The sequence below is a fragment of the Ictidomys tridecemlineatus genome, chromosome 2 (genome assembly GCF_052094955.1).
Source record: "Ictidomys tridecemlineatus isolate mIctTri1 chromosome 2, mIctTri1.hap1, whole genome shotgun sequence".
Classification (NCBI taxonomy): domain Eukaryota; kingdom Metazoa; phylum Chordata; class Mammalia; order Rodentia; family Sciuridae; genus Ictidomys; species Ictidomys tridecemlineatus.
The window spans coordinates 106,806,092-106,830,216 of NC_135478.1; the positions used below are offsets into that span (position 1 = coordinate 106,806,092).

At 49.7% G+C, this 24,125-nt stretch overlaps 1 protein-coding gene across 18 annotated transcripts in view; it reads left to right on the plus strand.

The window, feature by feature from the left end:
• Ep400 (E1A binding protein p400) overlaps window positions 1-24,125 on the plus strand; it is a 96,670-nt gene that overhangs the window by 20,342 nt on the left and 52,203 nt on the right. For 15 of the 18 annotated variants that reach the window (XM_078039424.1, XM_078039425.1, XM_078039423.1 and 12 more), the window contains 10 exons: window positions 4,085-4,175; window positions 5,495-5,602; window positions 6,073-6,458; window positions 8,695-8,985; window positions 10,260-10,445; window positions 11,895-12,035; window positions 12,278-12,356; window positions 13,446-13,495; window positions 13,854-13,911; window positions 15,337-15,426. In XM_078039424.1, the coding sequence (XP_077895550.1) occupies window positions 4,085-4,175; window positions 5,495-5,602; window positions 6,073-6,458; window positions 8,695-8,985; window positions 10,260-10,445; window positions 11,895-12,035; window positions 12,278-12,356; window positions 13,446-13,495; window positions 13,854-13,911; window positions 15,337-15,426 (1,480 nt within the window). The remainder of the gene's footprint in view (window positions 1-4,084; window positions 4,176-5,494; window positions 5,603-6,072; window positions 6,459-8,694; window positions 8,986-10,259; window positions 10,446-11,894; window positions 12,036-12,277; window positions 12,357-13,445; window positions 13,496-13,853; window positions 13,912-15,336; window positions 15,427-24,125) is intronic. The other 3 variants (XM_078039421.1, XM_078039427.1, XM_078039428.1) reach the window with 1 other exon arrangement.

The window sequence follows — 24,125 nt, forward strand, 5'->3', positions numbered from 1 at the left end:
CCTCTAGGATAGACTCCAGTGCCTGTGTCGGGAAGGTTCCAGGTAGTGCTGTGTGCAGAGGTGGTGTGCGGGCAGAACACAGGTGGGTGTGTGCATGAAGGGCAGCACCTGTGCAGACAGTGCCTGTCCGTCATCTGCCTGTGGCAGGCAGGAGCAGTCGCTGCAGCCCCCCACCTCACATGGCCGCTTAGCCTCACCTTCCCTGCACCTCTGTTGTGTTCCCTGGTGGCAGTGCTTTGGTGGCTGCTGATGTGCCATTGCTTTGAGGACCTGCCGTCCACTGAGCCATTTCTCTGATTTTTGAGTTCTGTCTGTCCAGAGGTCTTAGGAGGAGCATTGTGAGTCTAGGGCATCTCGAGTCTCTGTGGGGTGCCCTCATGCCCTTGTGCTTGGCCCAAGCACTGCTGGGCACTGGGCGCTTGCAGAACATTTGAGGATGATGTGGATGTAGTTTCAGAGGATCTGCTGTTTGCAGCCGGGCTCTGTGCTGGGCTCTGCTGATGGAAAGCCTGCAGACTGGTGTGTGGAGTGGTGTATGTTGCACTGTCCTGCAGGTGTGGTGCCGCGCACACACACTCAGTGTGAGGCTGTCTTGATGGGGTGTGCTTCTGTGACCTTAGTGGTGAAAGTGGGGACTGGCTGTGGCTCTGGGGCTGGAGCCCAATGACTGCCTTCTGTGACACCTTACAGATATGTGCCTATTTTTGTGTGCACAGTGAAGAGTTTTCAGGTCTAGTCGGTGATGTCTGGTTTGGTTTTAACGCATGTTTGAAAGGAAGGCGCAGAGGGTGCTTCTGCTATGTGTTGCTCACATCCGGGTAAGCACTGGGCTGGGTGTCTGGTCCTGGGCATGCAAGTGCACCCGCTTCAGGAGCTGGAGAGCCCATCTTGTGCAGCGACGGAGCACCAGACTTGCAAAGGACACAGTCTAATCGGTGTATTTTTAAAATTATTTGTTTGATTGGGTAGAAATTTGGCTCCCAGGAACTGCCAGCGACTGCTTGTATTTACCTTCTTTGCCCCAGTCCACTCCTTTTGGAATGCAGGTGTTCTGCTTGTCTCTTCCGTGGGCTGTTTCCTTCCTTCACCTTCTTTTTGTGGCCTAGTTTCAAGGCTCCCCGTAAATGATATTAACTCTGTGGAATTAATTTTGGTGCCGTCTCTCTTAAAAGAGCACCCAGAATTAAATCCTGCCAGAGTATTCCTTTTCCTGTTTTTATTAAAAAATCAAGTTTTTATTTTAAAACTAATAGTTTCTTTATTAGTGACACATTCATGACAGCAGAGTGCTTGACAAAGGTCGTCCTGAAAATCTGTGTGGGGGCCTGCCACAGAGCACCCAGGAACTCTACAGAGCAGAACGGCAGTGTACTCCTGTGTCCTCAGCCCACCTGTCAGGGCCTTTGGGCGAGTAGAGCTTTCTGACTTTGTTTGTTTTTGTGGTGTCAGGGTTGGACCCAGGTCCTTGAGCATGCTGATCCTACATTCTACCCCTGAGCTACATCCCCAGCCCCACCCCAACTCTTTTTATGTTTTATTCTGGGACGGGGTCCTGCCAAGGTGCCCAGGCTGGCCTGGAGCCCACCACCCTCCTGCCTCTGCCCCCCGAGCTGTTGGGATCACTGGTGTGGCCACTGCACTGGCTGAGCTTTCTGATTTTGATGAAGTCCACTTTGCCGGCTTTTTGGTATTTCTATCCAGTTTTAGGCATCATTTGTTGGGAAGAGTTTTCATGGCCCTTGGATTGCTGTGGTGTTCTTGAGGGTCCCATGATCACAGCTCAGCCCATGTGGGCCTGGAAGTCCAGCAGCTCTCTTCTTTGAGATCTTCCTTGGGCCTACTGGCTGTCCTGTGCCCTCGTACTGCCCCTGAGCACATCCTGAGGTTTTATTTCAGATGTGATATTCTCAGCTCTGCAGTCCAGGTCAGTTCCTGGGTTTCCATCCAGTTTTCTTCTTGGTCCTTTGTTAGAATGTATTTTTTTCGTATATTTGGTGTGCCTACTAAAGCTACTTTAAATTCCTGCCTGCTGATTCCAGCTTGTGGGTCCCCTTGGGGTGGAGGTCCTTGGATTGTTTTGTGGCTCAGGTTTCCATACTTGTTTATGTTTTTGAGCAACTTTGCATTGGATTTTGGAGAATTGTGAATCGAATGTAGAAACCCTGGGCTCTATTACATTCTTCTAAAGATGAGTCATTCTGCATTGATACCTGGCTAACTTCACTGAACAGAGGTGCGGATTCTGTCCTCTGAAGCAGGTGGCACCTGAAGACTCAGGTTCGAACGCTGGCTTTTGCTTGCACCTGCATATGGTGTCAGCCCGCTGGGCTTGAGTCAGACCTAGGGAGAGGCCAGGCAGAGAAGGGAGGTGTTGTGCTCCCAAGGCCCTCTGTCCTCCTGCCTGTCCTTCTTCATCCTGGGGTCTGTTTTTTGGGTTTGGCCTGCTCTGGAAGCCTGGCCACACTCATCCTTTTGTGCCAGGGTGGGCCCTGTCCTGTGCTGCCTGCCACCTCTGCCTTGTTTCACATTTCATGTAGAGCTCAATGTCGTGGAGTGTGTTTGATCTTAGCAAGTACTGGCCACAGCTGGATGAGGACCCTTTATCAACTTGTTTTGTTAATATGTAACTTAGGCTGGGTGCTGTGGTCCCCGTGACTTAAGTGGCTGAGGCAGGAGGATTGCAAGTTCGAGGCCACCCTCTACAATTTAGTGAGACCTTGTCTCAAAATTTTAAAAAGGGGTAGGGATGTGGCTTAGGGGTAAAGTGGGTTCAATCTGCAGTAGCAGGAAAAGAAAAAAAAAAAACCCTTGATTGTATAAATAATACACATTCATTGTGGGAAGTTTAGAAAAATGTACACATGAAACTAAAAGTCACCTGTAGCCCTGCCCACAGAGAGTATGCTGGTAGGTGCTGTTTCCCTCCTCGTGTGCCCACCTGTGCTCTGGTCCCCTCACCCCCACTAGGTGTGAGCGGGCTGTGTGCCATGAGCATGCGTGGGCTGTGTGGTGGCAGTGGCTCTCTAGGGGTCCCTAGTGTCTCTCTCTAGCTGCGGGGCCTTTGGCATAAGCAGACCCCTCCTGCTGGATGATGGCCTATGAGGGCTCTCCCACTGGTGCAGTGGGGCTGATGGCACCCTTGGAGCCTGGCTGGCGTCTGGCAACTGTAGAGCAGCACCCACTTCGTGTCTGCTGTGGGGGCAGGAGGGTGCCCACGGGGAGGGCGGATCTGGTTGCTGTCTTCTGCCACCTTGCCCACAGCTTTAGGCTGGCCGCAGATTGGAGAGGAAGGTGCCCTGTGTAGGCCCAGCCTCCTACTGTTAGCACCCCTGAGGGCTCACATCCTTGCCACCCAGAGTACATAGTGTCTTGGCTAACTTGGGGCCACACAGAGGGTTAGCACCATGCATCGTGGCGTCATTTATGATGGTTTCCCTGCCTCAGAGCCTGCGTCCTTCCTGTCCTTACCCCTCTACCCCCACCTACTGCCACCCCTGATGGCTTCTGCCTCCATAGCTTCATCCTTTCAGAATGTTACCTATAGGTGGCTGGAATCAGACTTGCCTCAGAATCACCATATCTGAATATGTAAACACACACACACATCAAGTAGTGTGGACTGTTGCAGATGTCATCTTAAAGGTCCAAGGGAGCTGTGGTTGCCTGGTCTTGGGGCTCTCCAGCAGGGAGACTGCCCACTCTCCCCCTCACTGCCGAGAGTCTGATGGGAGTTGGGCCAGCAGTGCAGCTGGTCCCAAGTTTCCCAGGTTGGCCTTTGTGTGGTCTGGTAGGCAAAGCCAGCTCGTTTCCCAAGGATTATGGATAGGTGTGATCTGAAATCCCATTTGAAACCAGAATGGTGTGTCTTATGCAAGTCCTTTTTTTCTTCAGAGGTAAGTTAGGACTGTCAGACACCTTACCATACAGAGGTACATGTTCCAGATATGAATTGAAGACACTGGGTAGATCCCACTTGTTGAGAAGCCGTCAGCCAGTGCCTGGGGTTGTTGTGGCAGTTCTAGTTCATGCTCGTTCTTGAGAGGCCGCATTGGACCAGAGTCTCACCATCTCCCGTATTTTTCAGCAGCAAGCCCTGGCAGGGAGCTTGAGTGCTGGAGCAGGCAGCGCAATGGAGGTGGACCCATTCAAGAGGCAGCCGGTGATGCCACCCGCAGGTATGTCCTAACTCAGGCAGCGTGACTGCGCAGCGCTCGCTCGCTCAAGGGAGCTTCTCTGTTGTGGAGGTCACTCATCACTGTATCGAAGTAGTTGGGTAACAGTGTGCCTGGGGTGGAAGGCCCAGTCAGTCAGGTGTCCCTGGCTCATGCAGGTCACCACAGGCAGAATGCTGTGCCATCTGCTTTTGAGGCTGTCTTTTTCTTTTGGGGTACTGGGGATTGAACCCAGGGGCACTTACCCTGAGCCACATTCCCAGCCCTTTTATTTTTTTTTATTTTGAGACAGGGTCTCCTCTGAATTATTTAGGGCCTTGCTAAATTGCTGAGGCTGGTCTTGCACTTGTAATCCTTCTGCCTCAGCCTCCAGAGCTGCTGGGATTATAGGTGTGTACTATTATATCTGGCGGAGGTTGTAATTTTTTATATAGAAGTTTTCTTTAGATTCTAGATGTCACGGTGAATTTCTCCATGGGAGATTGAGGAGTTTTGGGGTGTGGCGGGAGCCCTGTGGCTGGCACTCTGGGCTCTCACAGACATGTTTCTGTGCAAACAAGTATCGTCTGCACGCATGTCTTTCTGGACCCTCCTTCAGGTGTGCTTGTGTGCATACCATGTCCTGTGAAGACGACTGACCCCACTGGCTATTGCTGCAGGCCACACGCCTATGGCTCTTGGTGGCTGTGCAGCACTGCACACTGTGGCTGCTCCCTTCCTCCCAGGGCACATCTTAGCCGTGTGTGTGTGTGTGTGTGTGTGTGTGTGTGTGTGTGTGTGTGTGTGTATGTGTGTGTGGCTGCTGTTCTTTGTCACCTGCAGGGCAGGGGCTCAGTGCCAGTCTTGAGCCTGTGGCTCCCTGAAGGAAAGCTCCTGGAAGTGTACCACCCTCTGCAGGCCGCAGGGCGCCAGCTACCTATTCGCACAGTGGCCCTCTGTCTGGTTGCCACCTGGGCCACACCACTCATCTCTTGGATGTGGGCTCCTCTGGCTCAAATGGGGCTGCCCAGCCTCCTTGGGTGCCAGTGGCTCTGCACTGTGTTGCGGCTCCCTGTCTGTTGGAGTGTGACTGTCCTGCCATGTGGGCCTCTGTGCGTCCTGGGTAGTCTCACCACCTAGCTCTGGTTGTCCTTTGCCTTTTCATAAGTTTTCTCTTGATTGGCGAGTTCTTGATGAGACCGAGCTGTATTTATCAACCTGATCCCATGGCATGGGAAGGTCCCCCTGTTGGAGAGATCGTGAAACACTTGCACATGTTTTTCTTGCCGCTTCTCTGGTTTTATTTTTACATGAAATGGCACCTTTCTTGAAAATCGTTCTAGAGCAGTCCAAGAGACCTCGACTTGAAGTGGGCCATCCAGGGGTGGTCTTCCAGCCCCCAGGGGTGAGTGCTGGCGTGCCTCTGCAGCAGCTGATGCCAACCGTGCAAGGTAAGCCACGCAGGCCCTGTGCTTCTAGTTTGAGGGGCATGCACAGCTCGAGGCCACCCCTGTTGAGGCTGTGCGGGTGAGGAGTGCGTCCAGCACGTCTGAGTCTACGAGTGTCAGAGCGCCTTCCCCTGCGGTGTGCAAAGCCCTGGAGACCCGTACTTGGCCCTACTGGGGGCCATACCTCTCACTGTGGCTGTGGTTCTCCGTCTCACTCCTGCTTTCCCTGGCGGCTGTGTAGCAGGGTGCCTATGGCTCTCTGAGCTCAGTGGCTTGCTACTGATTTGCAGAGGTGGAGCATCCTGCTTTCCTTCTGTGTGCGAGCGTCCTGATATTAGACCTGCTAGAACACTGACTCCCATTTGTGTGGTGATTTCAAACGAGCCTCGGGCCATGGGCGCACTCCCTTGTGACTTGCTGGTGGGAGCTACAGGCCCTGAGGTCAGTTCTGTGGTGTCTTTTCTTTTTTGCAGGAGGGATGCCCCCCACCCCGCAGGCTGCCCAGCTCACTGGACAGAAGCAGAGCCAGCAGCAGTACGACCCCTCCACAGGGCCTCCCGTGCAGAATGCTGCCAGCTTGCACACCCCGCCACCACAGCTGCCCGCAAGGCTGCCCCCGGCCAGTGTCCCCGCCTCTGCCCTCCCCTCCACGCTGCAGTTCTCACAGCAGCCGCAGGTTCTGGAGGCCCAGACACAGCCCCAGGTCCAGCCCAAGACTCAGCAGCTTGGTGTCTCTGTTCCTGTCCCCCAGCCCAGCCAGCCCCCGGCTCCTCCTCCACAGCCCTCCCAGCCGGCGCTCCACGTTCCGATGCCTGGGAAGGCACAGATGCAGACTGCTCAGCTTCCATCCCAGCCGCAGGTACTGTGTGGACATCTGTAGTTTTGTTAAGTGTAGAAGGAAAGAACTAGTTTGTAGCATTGACTTTAGACACAATACCTTTGCTTTATTTACTTATTTTTATGTGGTGCTATGGATTGAACCCAGGGCCTCACACGCGCTAGGCAAGCACTCTACCGCTGAGCCACAACCCCCGCCTGAATTTGTGCAGTTTTCTTTTTTAATATTTATTTAGTTGTAGATGAACATACAGTATATTTATTTATTTTTATGTGGTGCTGAGGATTGAACCCAGTGCCTCACACATTTGAGGCAAGCACTTTACCACTAAGCTACAGTCCCAGCCCCAGTGCAGTTTTTGATAGTAGTTTTACTGTCCCTCTTGTAATAGCTGGTTAATTCAGTAGTTGCAACATGGTTTTATTTGGCTCTGCAATAGTAATCATTGTTAAAGGAACGTAAAGCTATGGTGCTGGTGCCCTCAGTACAGGAAACTTCCACCTTTTGACGCCAAGGGTATGTGTCCATGTCCTACTTGATATGCCTTCTGACTCTCAGATAGTGACCAATTTGGCCAATCTTGGAGATTTGGGAGCTAGCCCCATGTTATGTGGCTTGAGCAATTCCTGTCTGAGGGCAAAACTGTGCCCCTGACCGTTCACCAGGCTTCTTCTGTGGGTGGCTCTTCCTGTTTTGGGCGCCATGCTCTATGAGTGTGTGTAGCCATCACTGACCTGCCTGGCTCGACATGCCCCTCCTCCTCCACTGACCAGTCCTAGCAGGGCTGTGCTTAGGGTGTTTCAGTAACCTGGCTTTGGTCCCTAGGGCGAGCGCTTGAGCCTGGGAGCCCAGCTTTGTCTCTCTCTGCTGGTGTTGGGCGTGGGAGAGCCTGCTGACAAAGAACTCCCTCTCCTCTGCCGTCCTCACTACCAGGGTATTGCCCAGGGGACTTGGAGCTCCAGTTCTTCATGGGCTATGCCAGTCTTTAGGACATGATAATAGAATGGAAGCAGCACTGAGTGACAGTGACCACTTGCTTGTCCCTTTGAGGCGAGGTGGCAGGCCCTGTGACAGGGATGGCAATGGCATGATTTTATTTTCTCCGCCCTGCAGCCTATGAAGCAGTCTTGTCTGCCTTGTTTCATTGGTGGAGGGGTGGAGTGGCTGGGCTGCAGGGGCTGTGGCCGGGGCAGCCGTGTGGACCTTCCCAGCACAGCTGAGCTCCCCCATGCGAGTGCTTCCTTGAGGTTTTCTTGGAAACAATTCCTTCTCTCTTGGAAACACACCCTAGCTTGGAGCAGCACGTGACTTTCTTTGGGTGATCTCCCTGCCTGTGTGGAAGCTCTAGGGTCTGCAAAAACCCACTACCTGTGGATGGGCTGTCAGCTTATCTTTAAAGGGACAGCTGTGCAGTGTCTTGGCTTTGCTGGCCAGTCACTCAGCTCTGCTGCTGAAGTGCAGAGCAGTACAGACAGCTTGAGGGTACACTGATGGGCTGTGTCCCAGTGAAGCTCTGTTCCCCAAAGTATGCAATAAAGCTGTGACTTCCTGCCCAGAGCAGGAGAATCATCTAGGTCCATGTCTCAAGGGCCAGTACTTACTCTGGAGAGCTGTCCCCTCTCTGGTCCTGACTGTGAGGCCTTCTGTTCACTTACCTGTGGTCCTCCTCTTGGGCGCCTCCCCCTTGGCAGGGCTCCTGTGGGGGTCGAGGTGGCCTCTGGGCAACACAGCAGAGTTCTGCCAGAGTTGTGAGTGAAGTCGGGGTTTGCTCCTCAGAGAAAGATAGTGTGACGTATGGGGAGGAAAACGCCGGCACAATCAACAGTTGTAAAACGTAATGACTTAAAAACTGAAGGCGAGAGAGCTGGAAAGGCAAAAGAAAACAAGAGCAGAAAGCTCCGGGAGCTTTCTGCGTGCAGGACAAGCTGGCAGAACAGATCACGCTGATGAGAGGCTCGGGCAATGGGAGGTGCAGTCCTGCCTGCCTGCCTGCTCCATGCTGAGGCCGAGGCTGACCTGGCTCCTGGCCTAGTGACCCTCTTGCCACAGCTAGAAGGCTGTGTAGGGTGCTTGGGGCAGCTCAAGAGGGGAGCTCTTCAGGTCCCCTGGTGGCCGTGCTCCAGGGTGCCCCTGCCTGGCAGAACTGTGGCTTGTGACGGGCTGCGTGCTGGCCTCTCCTGGCCTGGGCTCTGGCCTGAATTCTGTGGTGTCCTGAAGCCTTGTCTTGACCCTGCTTTGCTTGTCTTCTGCCTGCTAGACGGTGGCTTCGACCAGGCCCCCCCTGGACTCTGCCCAGCCCTGTCAGCGGTCTCTGCCCACTGCTTCCTCATCGCTTGCACCAGGGAGTAGTGCAGTCCCAGGACCCTCCCCTGCACGGTCCTCGCCAGTGAGCAGACCCTCCTCAGCAAGCAGCAAGGCACTGTCTCCAGTCACATCCCGCTCTCCAGGGGTGGCAGCATCGGCACCCCCCAAACCGCAGAGTCCTGCTCAGAATGCAGCCGCATCCCAGGACAGCGTCCAGGACAAGCTGGCAGAACAGATCACGCTGGTGAGAGGCTCAGGCAGTGGGAGGTGCAGTCCTGCCTGCCTGCTTGCGCTTGCCGCGCTAAGGCCGAGGTTGACCTGTTCCCGGCCTAGTTACCCTCCTGCCACAGCCTGGAGAGCAGTTGGACCAAAAGCATGGCCATTGGGCCCTGCCTGTGCGTAGCTTGAGGGTCACACTTTTTGCATTTTTAAGGATGTGGTAATTAAAGCTAAGCCTGTGGTGGTGACGGTGGCCTATGGCTGTGGTCATTGGAAATCAGAGTGAGAGTCAAGGGGAGTGACTTCTGGTGGAGGCAGGCTCATGAAGAGTCCTGCGGTTCGGCAATAGCCCCTGGCTGCGTGTCTGGCAGCTGTGGCTGAGGGTGTGAGTGCTGGGCCTTAGCCTCGGCCTCAGACAGGGGTGGCCAGGTCCTGCGGCCCCGGTCTGTGGCCTGTCCTCGAGCAGCACTGCCGAGCACTGAGCTTTCCACTATGCTGAGGACTGAATCCAGGGCTTGGGGCTTCACACATGCGGAACACACACCCTCCTGTTGGAGTCACACCCAAGCCCTAGCAGTTGATCCTTTTTTAAAAAAAAAATCTTTGGTACTGGGAATGGGACCTGGGCCTTGCACAGAGGTGTGCGAGCCTCCACCTCTACCCCAATGCCCACCCCACCCCGTACCTGCTCTTGAGAACGACTGTGTATCTGTTTAGCCTCATTAGAGAAGTAACAGAAGTGTGCATAGAGCAGACAGAGGGACCTGAGCCTAGCACTGCCCGTTACCTCTGGCTTCAGTGGCCATCAGTGGGCCAGTCTTGCTCCATGGCTCCTCCCTGTTCCTGACTATTGAAGCGAGTTCCAAGGGCCACAGTGTTTCCCTTGTTAACGCTTTGGTGTGAGCATTGAGTCTTTCCTAGGTTTCTTTTGTTTTGTTTTGTTTTTCCTTTTTTTTGTTTTGTTTTGTTTTGTTTTGTTTTTTTGCAGCTGGGATGGAATGCAGGTCTGGTGCAGCAGACACTCCAGCCCTGGGCCACAGCTCTGCCTAGTGCTCTGGTGCTGTGTAGACATGGTGGGATGCTGCCCCAGTTTTGCCATTTCTCTGTGCTTGCCTGGAGCCATTTTGACCTGTATCCAAGGCTCGTCTTAGACTCTAGCCTCCTGGAGGTCTCTTTCCCTTCAGTATCTGAGCCATTCACATAGTAGGGTCTTCTCAAGTATTTGGGGTCTGAGTTAATGGAAAACACTTAGTAGTTACATGCCCACCCCTTACCTCCCCTGTACTGCATCCCTTACAGGAAAACCACATCCATCAGCGCGTAGCAGATCTAAGGAAGGAAGGTTTGTGGTCCCTGAGACGACTGCCAAAACTGCAGGAGGCCCCACGTCCCAAGTCGCATTGGGACTACCTGCTGGAGGAGGTGCAGTGGATGGCCACAGACTTTGCCCAGGAGCGGAGGTGGAAGCTGGCTGCTGCTAGGAAGGTGGGTCCACTGGGGGTGGCTGTAGTCAGTGGGCTGCCTTAGGCCAATTCCCTGAAGGCTCCTGCTGGTCCTGCATAGGAGAACATTTTGCTCTTGCAGCAAGGTAACTGAGATGGCCTCCTCTGCCTTGAAGGGCCTATCAGAACAGGCGTGTCCTTCGCTGCAGTTCTGGTGTAGAGCTTGGGTGCCTTTTCTGGTTTTGCCTAGTGGTTTGAATTAGTCTGCCTCCAGCACCCCAAATTCTGCAGGTGTCCAGGGCTGATCAGGGAGCCAAGTCGCTGAGAGCCTGGAGCAGCAGGCCTTGGTCGATGGGTGGCCAGGTGTACCCTGACCTGCCTACCCTATCCCATGTATCGCTGCCTGGCCTTTTAACACCCCTGATTTGCATGGCCGCCTGTCAGTTCTTGGGAGACTCTGGAGGTGTGGCTGCTGGCTGTAGAAAATTGGAGCAGGTGACTGGTATCTGGGACACGTGGGCTATCCTCACTGTGTGAGCAGCTGGGGCCTGCTGTCCTGCTGTGTCATGGACCACTCTTCAGGCTGGGCATGGCCCTTTTACCCTCCCCTGCTGAGGTCTGAGCTTGATCTTTGCCCCCTGCTCTGTACACATCCCCTCTGGGTTAGGAAGGGCAGGGCTGCTACCAGAGGGGACAGTGGGGCTCTGAGAATAAAAGGCCTCAAGTGTGATCCATGGGTGTTTCAGAAAAATCCCAGATGTCCTATAAATTGTGGAAAATGGTCCTGCACAGGTGGACACTGGCATGGACAGGGTGGGGGACTGGACATGTAGGCGTTGGGGTGGGCATTGGCTGGACAGCATGTGGATGTTGGTGTCTTGGGTGTGCACCCTTTGCTTCCCCTCACTGCCCCTGGGGGTGCAGCTGGCAGTGCAGCAGCTGCTGGAGTACAGCTGGACCATGCAGCACAGCAGCCGTGACCCTGCGCACTCTTGCCAGGAGGTGCTTGCAGCCCGTCAGCAGCGGCCACGCCTATAGTCCCAGCACTGAGGGGTCGAGGCAGGGTGGCAAGCCCCAGGCCAGCTTCAGTGACTTCTGAGACTCTGTCTCAAAATATAAAGTAAAAAGGGGTGGGGACGTGGCTCAGTGGTTAAGTGCCCCTGGGTTCAGTCCCCCGTACCAAAATCACAGAGAAAGAAAAGTGTGATTCTGGTTTGTGTGTGGTGAAGGGAAGGCATCGGCCTTGTGCAGCGGGAAAGGGGCTGCAACGCAGTGTATTCTGCGCAGGAGGACATCATTGTGTTGTGTAGAACAGCACTTTCTAGGGAAGCCAGGCAGAAAGTCTGTGGTGGGTTTTGCTTATACCAGTGTCTCCTGCTGAACTCTGAATGTATAGATGCATCTTGGCAGAAGAGTTTCTTTAAAATGTAGATATTCCTTTGTTCTAGCATGACCTGGGGCAGAAGTTAAACTCTGAACCTTTGTTTGCCAGCTCGTCAGGACTGTGGCTCGCCACCACGAGGAACAGAAGCTTCGGGAGCAGCGAGGGAAGAAAGAGGAGCAGGACAGGCTGAGGCGCATTGCTGCCTCCGCTGCCCGGGAGATCGAGCACTTCTGGTCAAACATCGGACAGGCAAGTTGTGCCCAGGGGAGGTGCCAGCACGCATCCTCTCTCCTAGGATGTAGACATTGAGCAGGGTAGAGCTAGACACAAACCAAGTGGAAAAGCATCAAACTGGATGTTTTACCAAGTGGTGTGAAGTGAGGCTGGACAATTGCTTTTATTTATTTATGTGTATAAGTTTTAATGTATTATATACAGAACTTCTGTAACTTAGGTCCTTAATAACTGGCTATTGACTTCTTTGTATTTAGGTTGTAGAAATAAAACTACAAGTAGAATTAGAAGAAAGGAGGAAAAAGGCCTTGAACTTGCAGCAGGTTTCTAGGAAAGGTATGTTGCTCTTGGGAAGCCTTCCCGGGCGGGGCATGGCCCAGTGGAGCAGGCTTGCTCAGCATGGTGAGCCTCGGTTCACCGGCACCCAGGGGGACACCCGGAATGTTGCTTCTGCTGTGCTTTACTCTCCTCCACTGCTCACCCAGCAGCTTTGGGGTGTGGTGGCCTCTTGCAGAGCTGCCCGGGAGGGCTGGTCAGTGACCCCTTCTGCATGTCTAGTCTTCCTGGTTGCTACATTAGTCTTTGTGTCTAGCTTTTTTTTTTTTTTTCCATTTTAAAATTTGTTTTAATTAGTTACACATAGCAGTGGAATGCATTTATGAGTTTCGATATACCATATGTAGATGGGAAATAATTTCTCATTTTTCTGTTTGTATGTGTTATAGAATCACATGGTCATGCAGCCATGCATACACATAAAGTCATGTCTGTTCCGTTCTGTCCTTCCAATCCTTTCCCTCCCCTCCCCTCACTCCCCTCTACCTAATCTAAGGTAACTCCATTCTTCCCTAGTGCCCCCCACACCTCATTGTGAATTAGTATCTGCATATTAGAGAAAACATTTACCCTTTGGTTTTTGGGGATTGGCTTATTTTGCTTGGCATGATATTCTTCAGCTCCATCCATTTAGCTAGGCTAGATTTTTATCTCAGTTCTTTTGAGGTGTATTCATGTGAGCCGGCACCCCAAGTTGGTCAGCTCTGCACACTCGGAACTGAGGTCTTGCACCCATTGCTGTGGACAGGGAGATGGATCATCAAGTGTCTGCCAGGCTGTGCCTCTGCGTCATCCTGCCTGCAGTAGCTGCCCCAGGCATTGGGCACCTCTCATTGGGCACATGCCAGAACCTGGTTCAGGCTGCATTCACTGTATCTTCTGGCACTTGGGCAGACCCTGGGTGGGCATATGCTTCTCGTTACTGGAAGTGGAGTCCCAGAGGTGACCCCTTGTGAAAGGTCACAGACCTGTGACGGTCTGTCTGGGGTCATAGGAGGGAGGAGTGTAGCTCACATAAATGCAGGCCGAGCGAGGAGCTGGTCTCTTCACAGCTTTGGCCAAAGCTAACCACATCTCTCATCTCCTCAGGGAAGGAGTCAAGAGCTAGGGGATGTGGCACGTTTCCTGAGCACTTCCTGGTAGGTTCTGGTCTGTCACGCTACTGTGTAAGAAGGGACGAAAACAGTGAAGAGAACATGGTGTTCTAGTGTGGGGGGCCATTCGTTTCCATTGGGAGGAATTTGTTTGTCATGAATACTATTCCCTTGATTGTAAAAGTCAGCCTGCTTTAAAAACAAACTGACACTCAGAGCCCTGGTCTCCTGTGAGGAGTCCACTCGGCCACTTGGAAAGGTGCAACTGGTGGGACCTACACCCCACTCCACCTCCACCCAGGGTCTCCTGCCATCCTTGTGGGCACATGCAGAATAGACATTTCTTCCTGACTTTCCCTTCTGCAATTCCAGATACCATGTTTGTGATTTTATTCTCTTTCAGGACTCGGGAATATCTGGAAGGAAAAGGAAAGCCAGCACCTCTTTGACTGATGACGAAGGTCTGTCCCTGGCCCTTGGTGCTGCCCGTTGGTGGGCAGGGCTTGCAGTCCATGCTGCCTGGCCCTGTTGAGCTGGTTGGGAAGTCCGACTCCCAGCGTTCACCTGGGCGCCTCCTGGTTTGCTGGAGGGTTGTGGAGCCTGCGGTGGTGTCTGAGTGTGGGATGTGGCGACCCTCATGCATTTAGAGGGTCTTGGGGCCACTTGCTCAGATGGCACATCTGAGTTCCTGTCTTTGATGGTGGCCCTGGTACACTGGGGTGGATGTGTCAGGTTGCAGCCAGATGTGCCTGCTGCCTTTAGTCCAAGATGACAGTTACTTGCTGTGGGCTCCTTTGAGGCACACTTGTGGTGTTCAGGCATTAGCACCCACTGAAGAGTGAAAAAGGTGTAGCCACCAGGTGTGAGTGAGCTGGGCATTCTGGGACATAGGCTTCTAACCTGTGTGCAGATCCTGTGGATAGGGCAGGAGTGGGCAGTCTGAGCAGTGCACCTGCAGTGACAGTACAGTCTTATTGGCTTGGTGGCCCAGCTTTGTGAGGTTCTGGAAGTCTGAGGCTCTGGTGTGCATCAGTTGGCAGAAGGGCTTGGCCACGTCTTTGGTCCAGTTAGGATCATGTTCTGCTGCAAAGGCAGGAGCAGGCGACCGTGGCTTAGATGACCAAGGTGCCTGGGTACACACCCCAGGTGCTTTCAGGCCTTGCTACCCCACTGTGTGTCTCTCCAACCCACTCCCTGTTCTAGGGCCAAGCCTCCCTCCAGCAGCTCCACTGGTGGACGGTGAGGAAGTGAGGACTGGGGTGGGAGAGGCTTTGAATTGCTTGTGCATTGTGCTCGTAGGATGGAGGCAGGACATGCATGGGTGTCCACTGGATGGAGCCTGCTGAGGGCTGCTGTTGAGAGAGAGGGTGCATCACCCTAGCCGGGCCCCAGGGGAGTGGGGTGCCATGGTAGAGGGCTTTGCTGCTAGGACTTCACCAGCTCTGATTTGCCAGGATGAGAGAGGGTGTGGGCTGTAGTCTGAAGATAGATGGGTGGAGCCCGTCTGAGCTGGTAGCATCAGGGCACAGGAGAGCTGGGAGGGTGTGGGCTGGACATGGCCTACTCCTCCTAGGGATGGGTCGAGAGCTCAGGGCCAAGCTGTGTGCCCATGGATCTCTCTGCAGTGGGGCTGGGCAGTCAGTGGGAAGTTGGTGGCACTCCCTGTGGCCTGTCCTGTGAGGAAGCAGGATTTCGCTGCCTCTTGAAGGTGGGGGAGAGCATGCTCCCTGCTTACCTCTGCAGCAGGCAGCAGGCCAGGGCTGGCCAGCGGGCTCCAGTGCCCACTCGCAGTTTCTTTAGTAATAAGGCTGGCAGTTCAGTGGGGAATGTTCAGGTACTCCCTGAGAGCCTGGCCTGTCCCTGACCTTTGGTGATGCCCATTTCAGTGGAAGATGAAGAGGAGACCATTGAAGAGGAAGAAGCACATGAAGGGCTTGTGGACCACCACACAGAGCTGTCCAACTTGGCCAGGGAAGGTAAGCTTTCGGCACTGACTTAACGTTGTGTTTATTAGACATCAGATAGGCACATGATTTTTAAAAAAAAAAACAAAAACCTTTCTTTTTATTTTTTATTGAGGCACAGTGATTTATTCAGGAAAAAAGTACACATTCAAGGGAGGTTAGGTTGCAGGCTGTCTTGAGAGGAAGAAGCCTGTTCAGACAAGAAGCTAATATTTTTTGTGGTGTCGGGAATTGAACCCAGGGCTTTGCACCTGGAAAGCAAGGGCTCCCTGACTGAGCTGTTCCCAGCCGGCCTCAAGTGCATTCAGAAATGACACATCAGACACAGGGTAGCAGTATGCAGGTCACATTGCCATAGGCCACCCAGTTCACAAAGACAGTGCTGGTGCCTGCTGGAAGCCCCACGTGGTGCTGCTCGCCTCTACTCCTGTCCCACCTGCTGCTGCCTCTGCCCTTCTGGTGGATCGTCCTCTGCTTTCCCTCCCCATCTGCCACTGTGGCTTCACACACACTGGGCTCATGCCCCACGATGTTCTGCATGTCAGCGGGGTCACATTCTGTGGGCAGGAGGGCTGCTGGGGTGTTCTCTTCCTTTGTGTGACACGGAGCACTCTGTGCCAGAGGAGGGACTGCAGGGCTCTTTGGGTTTGCTCCGCCTGCCGCTCTGCATCTTCTGTGGAATGTGGCTGTTCCGCATGCCACAGTCGGACTCTGCGCAGACTGCCATGAGGTTTTCCTGGGGTGTAGGAGCACGGTTCTTTGGTAGCTGGTGAGGAGCATCTTATCATGGGGCTTCTCATGGGCTGCAGGTCAGGTTTTCCTGACCTGGGTCACGTTTTAGTATGGGGTTTCTTTGCCTTGTTGTCCTGTGCGTGTTCTTTATGTATTCCGGGCACTACTTCTAATTTTCTTTATTTACTTAGTACTTGGGATTGAACCCAGGGTGCTCTGCCACTGAGCTACATGCACCCCTGCCCAGCACTTTGTATTTTGAGTGTTGCTTGGATGCCAAGCTTGCCTGGAACCTGCTGCGGTTCTTCTGCCTCAGTCTCCCAGGTCCTGGGAAGCAGGCATACACTTGATCCCATGTCCAGCAGCTTGGCTGAACTCTCTCCCTGGTCTCTGCAGAGCGGAACTGGTAGAGTCATGCCTGTTTGTGCAGATCTGTTTGTTGCTGCCCAGCTGGGATGGTGTCAGGCTGTCTGTTCTCCCCTGGCGTCTCCCTGGTGGTTTTGCAGCTGGAGTGGAGGGCCTGGCTTGGTGTGAGCTCCTCTCTTTGCTGCTGCTGTGGGAGGGTGTGAGGATGGCTTTCCTAGGCTGCTCTTGGGCCCACACGTGGGACTGAGGCAGGGCCTTTACCAGCTGTGTGCCCTTCTGTCACGCATGGGCCTCGTGCTTCCTGCACGCTTGTCCTTGCAGGCCTCGTTTGGTGGCGTCTTGCCTGAGGTCAGTCATGGTGGGCTGCTTTCACGTGTGGCCGCACTCTGAAGCGCCTCTTGTCTGCTGCTCGACTTCCTGCTCGGGCTCTGTTCAGCACCGGGGCCGCTTTGCACAGAGTACACAGGCTGGCCATGGGTTGCAGGTCAGGTTGTCCTGACCTGGGACGGGACACAGGTGGCTGTGGGACAGTGCAGGGCTCTGTCTCTCTTCCTGGTTAGCTGAGGGCTGCACTGTCTGGGCCTTTGATGGCTTGGTCCAGGTGAGCTCCCTGCTGTTTGTCCTGATGGCCCTTCCCATTTCCTTGAGCACTCTACCCAGGTTTGTCTGTGTCCTTGTCTTTTTTACCTTGAGTCTGTATCTTGTCTTCTGTTTTGCCATTTTCTGCTCTTACTATTTCTTCTTTTGCTCTCTTTTTTAATTACTGGATCGTGAACCTAGGGTGTCCTCCAGCCCTCCTCTGCCTTATTTTTCTAGTCTCCTGGCAGGCCTGGGACTTGTGATCCCCTGCCTCTGCCTCCGCCTCCGGAGCAGCTGGGATCACAGGTGTGCCACATGCCCGACTCCTCTCTATTTTGTTTTTGCTCTTGTGTTCTTATTTCTGGAGGTGGATCATTAACTCATCCATTTTCATCACCTCCTTAACGTAAACATTAAAAGACCTAATTTCTGGTCTTACTCAGTATGAGTGTTTTCGGATCTCCCGTGTGTATGTGTATATTGTCCTGTGGCTCACACACGCGCCTCTCTTAATTTCTGGACCCACCCTGGTGGTGGCCACGTGGTTCTTCATCTGAACTGACTGCACTGGCAGGATGACTGGAGTGAGATGAAATCTTAGAGTAGTTTTGAGTAGCATTTCTCTAATTGTTAAAGATGTTGAAAATTTTTTCATATATTTGTTGATTGATTGTATATCATCTTCTGAGAGGTGTCTCTTCATTTCTTTGGCCCATTTATTGATTTTTTTTTTTTTTTTTTTTTGCTGTTTAGCTTTTTGAGTTCTTTATATATCTAGAGATTGGTACTCTCTCTGATGTGCAAGTGGTAAAAATTTGCTCCCAAGCTGTAGGCTCTCTATTCACCTCACCAATTTTTTCTTTTCCTGAGAAGAAGCTTTTTAGTTTGAATCTATACCATTTATTAATTCTTGATTTTAATTCTCATGCTATAAGAGTCTTATTAAGGAAGTAGGGGCCTAATCCGATATGATGGAGATGTGGGCCTACTTTTTCTTCTATTAGACGCAGAGTCTCTAGTTTAATTCCTAGGTATTCTGGGTCTCTTTATTTTTTTCAAATGATTGTCATGACTGCTTTTTTTATTTCTATAAGGAATGCCATTGGAATTTTGATCGGAATTGCATTAAATCTGTATAATGCTTTTGATAGTATGGTCATTTTGACAATATTAATTCTGCCTATCCAAGAACACCGGAGATCTTCCCATCTTCCAAGGTTTTCTTTAATTTCTTTAGTGTTTTGTAATTTTTGTTGTAAAAGTCTTTCATCTTCTTTGTTAGGTTGATTCCCAAGTATTTTATTTTTTTCAAGGCTATTGTAAATGGGGTAGTTTTCTTATTTCCCTTTCAGAGGATTTGTCACTGATATACAGAAATGTCTTTGATTTATGGTGTTAATTTTATATCCTGCTACTTTGCTGAATTCATTTACTAGTTCTATACTGGTAGAATTTTTTGGGTCTTCTAGGTATAAAATCACATTGTCAGCAAATAGTGCTAATTTGAGTTCTTCTTTTCCTATCTGTTTTCCTTTAATTTCTTTCATCTGTCTAATTGCTCTGGCCACTGTTTCAAGAACTGTTAAATAGAAGTGGTGAAAGAGGGCATCCCTGTCTTGTTCCAGTTTTTAGAGGGAATGTTTTCAATTTTTTCCATTTAGAAAGAGGTTGGCCTGAGGCTTAGCATAGATAGCTTTTACAATGTTGAGTTATGTTCCTGATATCACTAGTTTTTCTAGTCTTTTGAATATGAAGGGGTGCTGTATTTTGTTGATTGCTTTTTCTATGTCTCTTGAGATGATCATATGGTTCTTATTTTTAATATTGATGTGATGAATTACATTTATTGATTTGCATATGTTGAACCAACCTGTTCATCCCTGGGATGAACCCCACTTGATCGTGGTGCACTATCTTTTTGATATGTTTTTGTATTTGATTTGCCAGAATTTTATGAGAACTTTTGCATCTATGTTCATTGAAGATATTGGTGTGAGGTTTTCTTTCTTTGAAGTGTCTTTGCCTACTTTGGAATCAGGGTGATATTGGCTTCATAGAATGAGTTTGGAAGTTTCTATTTCCTGAAATACATTGAAGAGTATTAGTGTTAGTTCTTCTTTAAAGGTCTTGTAGAACTTGGCTGTGTATTCATCTGCTCCCAGGCTTTTCTTGGTTGGAAGGCTTCTGATGGCACCTTTTATTTCATGGCTTGAAATTGATCTGTTTAAATTGTGTATATCATCCTGATTCAATTGGGCAAATCATATGTCTCTAGAAATTTGTCAATGCCTTTGATATTTTCTATTTTATTGGAGTCCAAGTTTTCAAAATAATTTCTAGTTCTGTATTTCTATGGTGTCTGTTGTGATATTTCCTTTTTCATCACTTATGTTAGTAATTTGAGTTTTCTCTCCTGCTCTTCCATCAGCATGGCTAAGAGTTTGTTAATTTATTTTCAAAGAACCAACTTTTTGTTTTGTCAACTTTTTCAGTTGTTTCTTTTGTTTCAATTTCATGGAGTTCAGTGCTGATTTTAATTATTTCCTATCTTCTACTGCTTTTGAAGTTTATTTGTTCTTTTTCTAGGGCTTTGAGATGTAATGTTAAGTCATTTATTTTTCTTCTTTTGAGGAATGAGCTCCATGCAATGAACTTTCCTCTTAGTACTGCCTTCCCAATGTTCCAGAGACTTTGATAGGATGTATCTATGTTCTTTTTACCTCTAAGAATATTTTAATCTCCTCCTTGATGTCTTCTGCAACCTATTGTTCATTCATTAGTATATTATTTAGTGTCCAGGTATTGGAGTAGCTTTTATTTTTTATTTTAGCATTGATTTGTAATTTCATTCCATTATGATCTGATAGAATGCAGGGTAGTATCTCTACCTTTTTTGTATTTGCTAAGAGTTGCTTTTGGTCTATTTTAGAGAAGGATCCATGTGCTGCTGAGAAGTGTATTCACTCATTGAAGGATGAAATATTCTATATATGTCAGTTAAGTCTAATTTCTTGATTGTATTATTGAGATCTATAGTTTCTTTGTTCAGCTTTTGTTTGGAAGATCTATCCAGTGGTGAAAGAGGTGTGTTAAAGTCACCCAGAATTATTGTGTTCTGGTCTATTTGACTCTTGAACTTGAGAAGAATTTTATAAACATAGATGCTCCATAGTTTGGGGCACGTATATTTATAATTGTTATGTCTTGTTGGTGTATTGTTCCCTTGAGCAATATGTAGTGATTGACTTTAGTTTAAAGTCTATTTTATTTGATACGAAGATGGAAACCCCTGCTTGCTTCTGCAGTTCATGTGAGAGGTATATTTTTTCCCAACCTTTCACCTTCAGTCTGTGGGTGTCTTTTCCTATGAGATGAGTCTCTTGGAGGTAGCATAAGGTTGGGTCTTTTTAAAAAAAATCCAATCTGCTAGTTTCTGTCTTTTGATTGGTGAGTTTAGGCCATTAGGTTATTATTGAGACATGCTTTGTATTCCCAGCCATTTTTGTTTATTTTTGGTATTTAACTTGACTTCATTTCTCCTTTTGTTAGTTTTTCCTTTAGTGTAATACCTTCCTTTGCTAATTTTCATTGTTGTTTTTTGCCAAGGTCTGGGCTTGGCACTGAATCACGAGCCACTCACAGCTTTGTAGATTCAAACAGCAATTCTTTATTCCCGAACTCACACCGGCCTCCACACACGTTCAGGGGAAATCCAAAATCTGCCCGCCCAATTCACCTATTCACGAGGCTTTTTTCCAAATCCCATTTGAATCTCACGAGAACTCAACAGGAACAAGCAGCAGGAACACCCTATTCCCAGCAGCAATAATCTCAACCTCCAACTTCCCTAAAACCCATATTGTCTTAAACCGGGAACACCTTAAACTCAAGGAGCGGGATACTTCCTCAAACCTGATCAGCTCTAAACCCGGATCCGCCCTGGTCCTTGAGCAAGGTCACCTTACATGCAATGTCAACAGTGAAATTCCAAGGCAAGTCCATTTAACATGGGGTACGCTGGCAAGGAAATTTCGATGCGTCATTCCTACTTGGCAATGGCCCTTAGCAGTTTTTCAATTCCTTTTCATGGAATATTTTGCCAAGGATGTTCTGTAGTGCTGGCTTTGAGTTTTAAGTTCTTTTAACTTTTGTTTATCATGGAACGTTTTTGTTTTATTATCAAACCTAAAGCTTAATTTTGCTGGATATGATTCTTGGTTGAGGGGCTGTAGCTCAGTGGCAGAGCGCTTGCCTAGTATGTGTAAGGCCCTGTGTTTGATGCTCAGCACCACATAAAAATAAACAGATAAAATAAAGGCATGCTGTCCATCTACAACTACCAAAAAAAGTTATTTAAAAAAATGATTCTTGGTTGACATCCATTTTCTTTCAGAGCTTGATATATATCGTTCCAGGATCTTCTAGCTTTCAGGGTCTGGGTTGAAAAATCTGCACATAATCTAATTGGTTCCCCCCTATATATAATCTGATTCCTTTCTCTCATGGCTTTTAAAATTATCTCCTTATTCTGTATGTTAGTCATTTTCATTATAATGTGCCTTGGTGTGGATCTGCGGTGATTTTGTGCATTTGGCGTCCTGTAAGTCTCTTGAATTTGGCTTTCCAATTCATTCTTCATGTCTGGACAATTTCTGATATTATTTCATTGAATGGATTGCTCATTCCTTTGGTTTGGAACTCTATTCCTTCCTCTCTCAATAACTCTCAAATTTGGTCTTTTTATGCTGTTGCATATTTCTTGAATGTTCTGCTCATGATTTCTTACCATTTTTACTGTGTTTTCTACATTCTTTCAAGATTATATATTTTGTCTTCATTGTCTGAGGTCCTGACTCCCAAGTGGTCTAATCTGTTGGTGATGCTTTCAGTGGAACTTTTAATTTGGTTTATTGTTTCTTTCATTTCAAAGATTTCTGTGTTTTGTTTTTGTTTTTTTTAAAGAACCTGTATCTCCCTATTGAAGGTAATCTTTTGCTTCCTGTATTTGTTTATGTAGCTCTTTGTCAAATGGTCTTTTGCTGCCTAGATTTGCTCTCTTATGTCATCCTTTAATTCACAGAGCATTTTAATCATGTATATCCTGAACTCCTTCTCTGTCCTTACTTCTGCTGTGCTGGCCATGGATTCTGATAATGAGGTATCTTGATAAGTTTGGGGCACTTTCTTCCCTTGTCTTTTCATATTGCTTGTGTGTCTTCCTTCTAGCACTGCTGATCTGAGATGTTATCTTTTTACCCTATAGGCTTACAGTGCCCCTGTAGGGATCTAATACCTTTCCTCTGAGGTGAAGGACAAAGTTATCAGATCCCAATACAAACAGTGTACACCCTAAAAACAAATGTTTGCTATTAAGATGTTTACAGTTTGGTCATAATGTACAGAAATGGTGAATTCAATTGTTATCTACAATATACTGTTGGTAAAAGGGTTTACAGTTTCGGATGGTGGACAAAGAACTGGGGGCGAGGAGTAGGATGATATGCTGAGGAGGAAGGAGGTGAGGAGATAGAGTTAGGAAGTATGAAAGAGAAATCTAAAGAGGAAGATTAGCAGCAGGAGAAGGGAGAGGAAGTAATTTTGAGTATACAAGTAAGTGGGAAGACAGTAGAGTACATAAAACAAACACATACATATTAAGAAAAATAAAAAATGTTAAGATAGTAGAAATTGATGGGGTAAAAGAAAAAAAAAGACTATACAACACAGCTGTAATATACTATTCAGACGTCCCAGTCCTCAAAATCCTAATTCATGCAAAGTACTTGGTTTCATGTATGTTGGGGAGGTGAGGGTGGGAGAATAGAGAGGGAGAGGGAAAAAAAAATCTTGAAGGAAGAAGCAGGGATTGTTTTGGTTGGAGATCTGGATCTTTCCTGCTTCCCTTCTCATCCAGTAAGTGGGGTCTTCTGCCCTCAAGGTGATGAAGGTAACCAGGGTGTCACAGTGCAGGGGTAGAGGCAGGCTGCTGGGGGGAGGGGGAATTAGAAACTGGGTACCTGGCCAGCTGGAGTTCCAAGCTGGGAGTTGCCCCCACTGACAATGGTGATGAAGGTGGCCCAAGATGGAGGCTCCTGCTTTCAGCCATGGGGTGTCGGGTTGGGTGAGGGGAGCTGGGTGATGGCGTTGGACATTGAGTTTAGAGACGAGCTCTCTGGCGTGCACTGTGTGGCTGCAGGCTGACTTCATAGCCTGTGTGAGGTTCTCAGGTGCAGGCACGCCACTGTACGCAGTACCTCCACTGCTGCAGAGTCCCAAGATGGTAGATGGGGGTCCATATTGGAGTGACGGCTAGAGGTCTTGCTTGTGGGAAGCTGCCAGGTGGTCTGTGTGGGTGTGGCGTCCATGATTTCTGCTCGGATGGGTGGCCGAAAGTTCTATGCAGGTGTTGATGGTGCCCACTCGGGTACCCAGTAGACCTGCATGGACGAGTAGTTGGGAGACCTAATCGGGTGATGTGGCCTGGAGCCCTAGACAGGCACAATGGCCTTGATTCCTGTGTGAGAGCAGGAATATTGCTTACAGAGAAGTAGTATTCTCACTACTTGAGTCCCAGGTCATGGAGCCACACAGAATGATGTCTCTCTCTGGCCCGCCATCTTGGATCTTCATCCGTGTGTGGATTTTTTGAGGACATAATTCTGCTGTCCTGGTTTCTTCTAGTGGCAAGTCATTTCCTAGTGCGTTTTGTGATTTTGGAACCTATAGTGGAGGCTCCTCCAGAGAGGGGTTCTGTTAACATCTCATCTGTGTTCTTCTTGCTTCTCATACTGAATATAGTAGGTCTTCCTTCTGCCATGCTCTTCCCTCTGCCATGCTCTTCCCTCTGCCAAGCTCTCCCCTCTGCCATGCTCTCCCCCTCTGTCATGCTCTTCCCTCTGCCATGCTCTCCCCTCTGCCGTGCTGTCCCCTCTGCCGTGCTCTTCCCTGTGCCGTGCTCTTTCTCTGCCGTGCTCTCTCCCCACTTGCCATGCTCTCCCCCTCTGCCATGCTCTTCCCTCTACCATGCTCTTTCT